Source organism: Diadema antillarum, unplaced genomic scaffold (assembly GCF_040938485.1).
Source record: "Diadema antillarum isolate AM-2024a unplaced genomic scaffold, OU_Dant_1.0 seq00000887_RagTag, whole genome shotgun sequence".
In the NCBI taxonomy this organism is placed as follows: Eukaryota; Metazoa; Echinodermata; class Echinoidea; order Diadematoida; family Diadematidae; genus Diadema; species Diadema antillarum.
The window spans coordinates 216,059-224,935 of record NW_027271751.1 but is presented as its reverse complement, the minus strand read 5'-3'; the positions used below and the strand labels follow the sequence as shown (position 1 = coordinate 224,935).

Below are 8,877 nucleotides of genomic sequence, written 5' to 3'. Positions count from 1 at the left end.
GGCTCGTGACGTCAGGATTCATTGCATTACAATGCGCTGGCTTTGTGGTCGACCCCGTTCTGATTGGACGGATTTTTTGCATAATTAGACGCCAGGCAATCAATATCACATGGAGGGCAGAGTCCAAAGCGAGCTCAAAAGAACGAGGTGCTTCAGCAGATGCAGTCATTCTCTTAAAACTCTGCCTTTGGTGGTAAATACAGTGGACCGGCTCTCAATAGACCGTCTGCTCCATTCTGATCGAGCCTGCCCTTTTCAATTTCAAGAAAGCAGTGTTGTTGCTTCTTCGTTTGAAAGCGACGGTGAATACCAGCTATGTCTGCAGTGAACACCATCGACCACCCCGAGCTGAAACACTCGGTGAACGTGATGGCGAGCCCGATACCAGGTATGACCCACCCCGGCGTGGGGACCCTCACGCAGGCGTCTATGGGGAACGGGGCGACGCAGGGCTCGGGTTCCAACAAGAACGCCAACAACAACCCGGACCGGGTGAAGCGGCCCATGAACGCCTTCATGGTCTGGTCAAGGGGGCAGCGGCGAAAGCTGTCGCAGGAGAACCCTAAAATGCACAATTCTGAAATCAGCAAAAGGTTGGGGGCAGAGTGGAAATTGCTTTCTGAGGACGAAAAGAGGCCTTTTATCGACGAAGCCAAGAGGCTTCGAGCTGTTCACATGAAGGAGCATCCCGACTACAAGTACCGACCACGACGCAAAACGAAAACCTTGATGAAGAAGGACAAATTTAGTCTGCCGGGTATCATCAACCCTCAGACTGGTGCCCCGGTGCAGCGGGGAGTCGCAGACGGTATGCACGGCTACCAACACCACCTAAATGGCTACATGAACGGGTACCCAGGTATGATGCAGGACCAATTATCGCATTTGCCCTCGCATTCGTACGGAAGTCACCCGGCGCAGATGGCCAACAGCGGACTTCACAGGTACGATATGGCCCAGCTGGCCTACCCTCCTATGTCCACCACGCACGCAGCCTCCTATCTCGGTTCCGCCACTGCCAACTACACGGCCGCCTACAGCCAGGCCGCTATGATGCACCACCCGCCGGCGGGAGCGTCGGCAGCGAAGTCGGAACCCGCGTCGATGTCGACGGAGCGAACGCAGTCTGCAGCCACGGCCGTCTCTGCCGGCCGGCCGATGCCCGGCGACCCTTCCCTCCGCGATATGATCAACATGTACCTTCCCGGCGATTCTAATGACCCGAACGTACAGCGACACCACGCGATGCAACAAGCGGCCGCTGCTGCTTACGGAACAAGTGTCAGCTCTACAAGTGGAGTCGGTGTAAACGGAACGGTGCCACTCACCCACATGTAAGACAAAACTACGACAGTTTCTTTTTTTTTGTTCGAATAAATAATTTAGCTGAACCAGACAATTTCAGAAACGACTCAGAGGGAGATTGTCGTTGCATCACGTCATATCCTGGTCGTATGGAAGATTGTGTACTTGCATTTGATGGAAAGCGTTTGAATAGTCGACAAAGTGTACAGGTCTACAAACAAGCGTTCAAACGATTGCTCGGTTTTTGATGCAAGTTCAGAGGAATGGCCACTGCTGCAGAAGAGCCGTGAGTTGCCTTATATGCCTTGATTAAAAGACACAAACCACAACAACATTGACGCAGACACTTTTGTACTTCGTGATAACGTTGACGGCGGGGATTGAGTGTGAAAAAGCTGTATCAACCACCATTGATTCGTGCGGTAATTTGTATAAAATTGGACTTATTCCTTCGTTGCCAAATGTCTTGATTTTCTTGATTTTGTAATTGTTAATGCTTTTCTTTATCATCTACTTTATTTGCTAAAGGTAATTTTGGAAAGAGTATAAAAAATTATCAACTTTATGTACAGCTTTTTTTGTGAATTGACAATTTAGATGTAGGTGAGATATACCAATGTTAGCTGATATGTATGTATATTTTGGCATCGGGTTTGGTTTTATTTTCTGTCTGGTACACGAGCGTGAAATTGTAAAAAAAAAAATGATAATAATTGAACGGGTCATCATGCGAGCTGCGCTACGCAAGACAACATGAAAAATAGCATCATGTACTCTGTAAAACATCCCATTTTTGTTTCGCAGTTTTGAGAAGAAAGAAAATATCACAGAAAAAGATAAAAATAAACAACCTTGAATGGCAGAATGAATTGCCACTAATTGCAAGTGTATCACAGAAGGGAAGCGAACTTATAGATGGTGCATACAATTTTAATATGACGGACTATTGTTTCTTACGAGACCAGTCTTACTGCCTTTGTTTTTTTGTTTTAACCACCTGTATAAACCTTGCTATTTTTTTTCTGTGACCAAGCAGGCTGAATAATTTTGTATATATATACGCACCTTTCGAAAGATGTCTTGTCTGCAAAGGAAAGCGAAAGACACGAAACAGAGTTTAAAACATAGACACCAATCCATTTAGAATCTGAGAATTATATGCAAATACAAAAACACATTGATATATGTCAAACAATTGGAATTATGGGACTTTCCCCCAAGGATCATAGCTTGGTTTTACTGACAAGTGACTAAACTCTTCAATGTTTGTTGACCAACCGAAGTGTTTTTCCCTGCATAAGTTCAGCCATCCGCCATATTCAAAGATGTCGATACCAATTTAGATTTGTTTCGTTTCCTTGGACAGCAATTGCATTCAGAAACCAGAAACTCTTTTGAGTATAGAAAAAAACAAGATCAGCTCAAATGTTAAACGAAGTTTTTGTGTAAAGAGGAAAGAAACCTGTAATGTTTGTTTTCCCCAAGTGTTATTGTAGGACTTTTTTCTCTCACACACAACACACACATACACACACGCAATGTTCTTTACTATTCAAGTGTTTATAAAGTTTTGTTTGTTTCCCACATGCCAGAACAGTTGTTCCAGAAAAAAAAAGTTGCTGTAGCAACTTAACTGTTCGTATAACCTTCCACTTGTATGCTTAATGGGTGCTCTACTTTTAAGATTATTTTATTTAGCCTGTTATTTTGTTTTCTTGAAAGAAAGAGTTGTTATATAGCATTCGTGCTTACCTCTTTGCTTTTTGTGTTGCACTGAAGAAATTGTGTTGTGTAAGTTGACATGCTCTATAGATACCGCCTGCCAATTTAATCTCTGAAAAAAAAAACTAATCAAAAGCCAAATTACTGCTGGTCTTTTTCTCCTTGGGAACTGTGGAACTACTACTACTACTACAAAGCTCTATAGGGTATTTTATGATGTCAAAAGTCTCAAATATGGTACCTCCTAGCCTATCTTTTCCTTTCCCCTTTTTATTTATTTCTTTTTGTTGCTTGGTTATACCACAATTGGGAATCTAAGTTTGTTATACATTGTGAAAAAAAAAATAAACATGGCCGTTACAATTGCGGCATTTTTGAAGGTGTACAATTGAATCATGAAGACGTATTTGCATAGTTTGTACGTTTACTTGACTGTTAGTTTCTTGTTTAATGTGATGGGCACGTGTAGTAAGCGTTGCTATGTGGTGTTGTGTGCATGTTTGAGTGTCTGCACTTGTTGCAATGCTGTGTCTGTTTCGTTTCTACGTTTTCGCGTGACACGTAATAGAAGACGTTAATTGGAATGTGGACAAGCTGCAGTTCGATGCATACATTTCACTCGACAGAGGTGTTTACAGTATCATTTTTCAAATACACAGCCGTTGATCCTGGCCCCTGCAGTATTCATTTGGTTCAACGCCTTCTGGCAGGGCTCAGCTTAAACCATCGTTATTTAGAAATTGCCCAAGTGCATTAACACCGGCTCAGAATATGAATCAGCGTTCTGCGTTTCTGTATCACACACCACAGCAACAGTTTGCCGATATTTGGGCACCCTTACTCATCGAGTGCTTTTGCAAATACAACGCATGCACTGAACTTTAATCAAATATCCAAATTCCGTAACCTCCACCTCGTAATATCGTTTTGTTTACATGCTGATACCTAATGTAATTCTAATAGCGGTGATCATTGTTTCTCCTGTTTTATACTACACCCAACTCAAAGGGGCATGGGTTGGCCATAAAGTTTCAGCTGTTGATTACAGGGCTGTATGTTCCACATGTTGTGATGTGCGTGATTCGAGCCGTGCTTTACTCGTTTATCAAATCACAATTAGGACCCGTATTAACGCACTAGCTTTGCCGAAACAATTTTTTCTCATTTGTTTCCGTGGTCTCTCGGGCATTTAATATTCACGCCCGCAATTACCGTGGGATGGGATTCGCCTCTAGAGGAGGCGTGTACACACTATACTATTTCTTTTTCGCAGGGTTAGTAAACGTCCACAGCTATACGATGAACTCTCGAACTGGGTTTCCCATAATTATACATGGCTTTCGCATTAAGAGCGTGTACAGTATTTCTATATGTGCCAAGCTGTGAAGCACATTGGATAAAAGGTATATTTGATGATTGTCGTGTACTGATACTGGTTGATTTTGGATGTGGATAAAGTGTCTGTTTATGTAAAAAAAAGGACGTGATATAAACAAAACCGTCGATGAGAGGGCTAAGTGTGATCCAATTTCACCGTAGTCCAATGTATCATCTGTACGGAATAGATTAACTAGGGTAACACATTCGTTGTTTATTATAAGATGATAATCTTGCAATAGCATATATCCCAGGCAGTTTGCATAGTCGCTGGTCCGTTGAAGATACACACACTATTAAAGAATCTTAAAGTGACAATAAGGCAAAAGGAGTGCGCCCACCACGTTAAAAAAATGTTTTACCATTGATCATGATTAACAGTCACAACTATGGCCAATCCAATATGAATAATCTAATCCTTACCTGAACTACTCGAGTACCTCTTCAAATCTTAGGCAACTGTGTGTCCTAAAGTCCCAAGTGACGAGAATTGAATTCCTCACACCATTTTCTATTCCCCAGAACGGTCGTTCTTTTCAATCCATACATGTAAAAGAGCTTCATCTGGCCAAAATTCCTATAAACTTGACAAACTTTTTATTATATCCTTGCTACGAATATATTCGTGGTATGTTTGTACGAGTTGTCACGAGTCAGCCGTCTCGCTGGCAATATGCTTAATGAATTAAACACTCATGTACAGACACAGACACACACTCACGCACATACACACGTTCATGCAATATAACAGTGAACACATTTATAACACCTTTGGTTGATAATTGTGATTACATAAACACTCATATCATACATTTGCCAATAACGCAGATCGTATTGCTAAAATCGTTTAGCGCTACGTGTTTTCGTACACTCGTTCACACACACACACACACACACACACACACACACCTACACCTATACATTATACATACACACAAATATACAGTTTACTTACTAAATCCGAACCCGAGATAATATTGAATATCAATAGGGATGTAGCGATTTATAATTGAAGTAAAGGATTGCATTTAGAACAATCAAAATATCTTGCAATGAAACTTCATCGATAATCACTAAAACATGCACTGCTCAAATTCAAATTCAAAATACGGAAATAAAAAGAAGATTCCTTCCCGTCACACTTACACGTGCATTAAAACAAGGACGATACTCCCTCTCTCTATCTTTTTCTTCTTCTTTGATTTCAATTTTATGTTAGTCTTGATTAACAACGAGCGCCTGTGTTTGCACCACTTTGATTAAGCCATTATTTGCCATTACTTTCAGCGCTAATAGCTAGGGTAAACGCAAGATTCGCGACACGGCTAGGCCTTGGTTTTACGTTCCTCTCACACCGCGGTGCGAGAACCACGAACCGAGGGGAACCAGCCACTTATCATGGCCCAGTGGTCTGGGCGTTAGCTTCACCGCACGCCCCTCTGTGTACTGGTGTAGATTTCGTGGGTCACAGCGAACAGAAGTACAGGCTACCTATATCAAATCGCGTTATATCTGCATTTATACCTCTCAGTCATTCTAATAAGACTTCTAGTAGTTTATATTTACATTATAGATATGCGGATAAATAAACATAAGACAATGCGTATCAAGGCATCACATACAAAATGCGCGATCGAGGGGCCGCGAAAAGTGTCTTTTTTTGTGTGTGGTGTTTTTTATTGTTTCATTGTTTTTAGGGGATGGGGTTAGAGAAGGGTGCATGTGTGTGTGCGTGTGTGTGTGTGTGTGTGTGTATGCTTAGGGTGTTTCTGTTCCACCCCCCCCCCCCTCCACCCCAGTTTCCGTGGCTCATGTAATCACACAGATCACACTAAAATAGGGCCTTAATTCGTCTTTTGAAAGCTCACATTTCAGTCATTACTACGCCATTATCATGACACCATAAGTATGATAAGAGCCATAGTCAAGATCCTACGTACAGTTTCTATTTCTGTTTCGTAATCAGATTTTCGCTCACAATAATTAGTGACAGGCAGTGGAAAACGGTCTCGTGTTGGTTGCTAATTCACGATTTTGGTTGTGTTGGTGTGCAGAGTGTTATTCTACCCACTCTAGATTGTAAACCGATATCGCTTATATCATAATTTGCGTATGTTTTTTTTTTTTCTGATGATGCCTAGCGAGTTCTGTTGCTGGCTAAAGCAGAATATCCCGCTCATTCATTGTAAAATCGTAACGAAAATGTGTTTATATGTATTTTTTTTTAATGGGAAGTTTGCATCGTCTGAAATTTGAGAGAGGAAAGATTTCTGTAGTGTCTTTTTCTGTCGTACACTTATAGCTATGTTGAATGTATATTATGTAAAGTGACCCATTTAATACATGGAAGTATGTTGTAGTAGTTTCATCACTTGGTTTGAATGATCAGGTACTGTATCTTACAGCCCCTGGAATTCTACCACTTTTATTTTAGGGTTGGTAAAAGCACGATTACCATCGACACACCGCCTGCAACGTGAAAATGTTGGCATGGTAGCGTCAAAATCATAATGACTTTCAACTAACATATCGCCCATACGAACTTCTATACATTGTGTCGCTAGATTATTTCCTTGAGAGCAGAGATTTAGCAATGATTACGACTACCATTGCTGCAATTGGATACTCATTGCAGTGGCTGTTCCAATTTGGTAGATATCATGTTTGTGTCATTGTTCCTTCATATGCAACAAGGGGAGAAGTGTTTTGAAATTTAGACGCAGTTCTGGTGGATTAAATATTCTTGCTCTCACAATGACAACACGAGGAGAGTATACGATTGTCACTTAACCCAGTGGCTGGACAGTTCGGTATGTTGTCACAAAATGGCGAAAATTAATATCGCATTTCCTTGTAGTGGGCTGCCTTTTATCTTAACTTAAAACGCAGGTTGATAAGAACTCGGTTTCTACTGACGGGTCTTATTCAAGACATTTAGGTTTTTCTGAGAAACAAACAGATTCACTCACCAATATAGCATTTCGGTACATGGGGAAATAATTATTATAATTATATAAGTTGCTGTAAACATTCTTAAGATTTGCACATCCACTCAGATTTTAATCTCATATCTTTGTCTCTCTATTAATGCTGTTTGTGTGTCTTGTTTAATAATGTTTTTGAATTGGTATGGACCTTGTCTCGAGCTACTTAGGCAGGGTTTTTGGTAACCCTCAATCTACCGATCCTAGGCTTTACACTTTCTACTCTTCTTTAAAAAAACAAACGAATATTAAGACTTCAATAGAATGGAGAACATAATATTGCCATAAAATTATGATCTTGGCAGTCATAACGGAAGCACTCATGTGTTTGTTTCCTGAGCATTTGTTGATTTACATAATATGCTTTTTGTTCCGTTTATTGTTATTGTATAGCACTGTTCTGTCAGGTAACGACTTCAACATTGCGCATTGTAAATGGATATATGTAGGTACACAGCGTAGTAGTACATCGGTCAGTCATAACACATACGCGTACAGGGGGACGTTTGTACACACACAGTTCTGTACACACGCAGACGCCGCAATAGCATCTTCAGTATTCCCTGTGCACACTCAAAGGCAGTACGCAAGACGAGTTAACTCCCTTGCTCTGTGTAATAGACACATACGAGCAAACACAGGAACCTGCGATTCTACCGATTTTATTGATCGCCTTCCCAAATTATCGATCGGACGTGTTGCTCTGTTTCAACAGCGTTCGCTTAGTCTCAGCCCAAAGTGGCATTGTTTTACGAAAATAATTGGCAATGATATCTGTGACTGTTGTTGTGTATATATACACATAAATACTCTTTCTTTCTGAATCTGTTTTCCAAGTTTTCCTGTTCATGTCAGTGCGATCGTTTTTTATCAGGATACCCCACTTGTGTAACTCTCTCATCTTACTGCGGCCAGACGTCAAGAATGGGAGAGTGGCCGAGATTTTATGATAGATTCATGACGCTTATGAGACCAACCATAGGTATCAGTTAATTACATCTTATTACTGATGGTGATGACAACCGTTCGTAAGATATCACGCGAAAAGTCACCAAATCACTAGAAGTATATATATCTTATATAAGATATCGTTTATATTTCTTATTTACATGTTCGCATTGGAGGTCTGACCCCCCCCCCCCACACACACACACGTGCACACGACTTTACACACGTTACATGACACCCATTTGCTGAATGACAGCCGAATATTATTGGTCTTTTTTTTGGGGGGGGGGGGGCGTTGTTTTTTGTGTATAATGTGAGTGTATCTGCGTTTCATTTTGCAGTCAAGCCTGTGAAAGGTGTAACTACTAGAATCGTGAGAGCCACTACGTAGTGTTATGGTTGAACCTTTGCTCAGTGCTGTAATGGTGGCATTGGCAATAGTGACGACAGTGATGATGCTACATTTTACTGATGCTGATGATGATGATGATGACGATGATGACGATGATGATGGTGGTGGTGAAAGTGATGATGGTGATGA

General features: G+C 41.1%; 1 protein-coding gene across 1 annotated transcript; it reads left to right on the top strand.

Moving 5' to 3' along the window:
- The first annotated feature begins 203 nt into the window (after positions 1-203).
- On the top strand, positions 204-3,400 carry LOC139740843 (transcription factor Sox-2-like). The gene has a single exon (XM_071651418.1). The coding sequence runs from the start codon at positions 316-318 to the stop codon at positions 1,336-1,338; it is 1,023 nt and encodes a 340-aa protein (XP_071507519.1). The 5' UTR covers positions 204-315; the 3' UTR covers positions 1,339-3,400.
- Positions 3,401-8,877: the final 5,477 nt, after the last annotated feature.

Coding starts and splice junctions, on each gene's coding strand:
- LOC139740843 (XM_071651418.1), top strand. CDS start 316: ATGTCTGCAGTGAACACCATCGACCACCCCGAGCTGAAACACTCGGTG.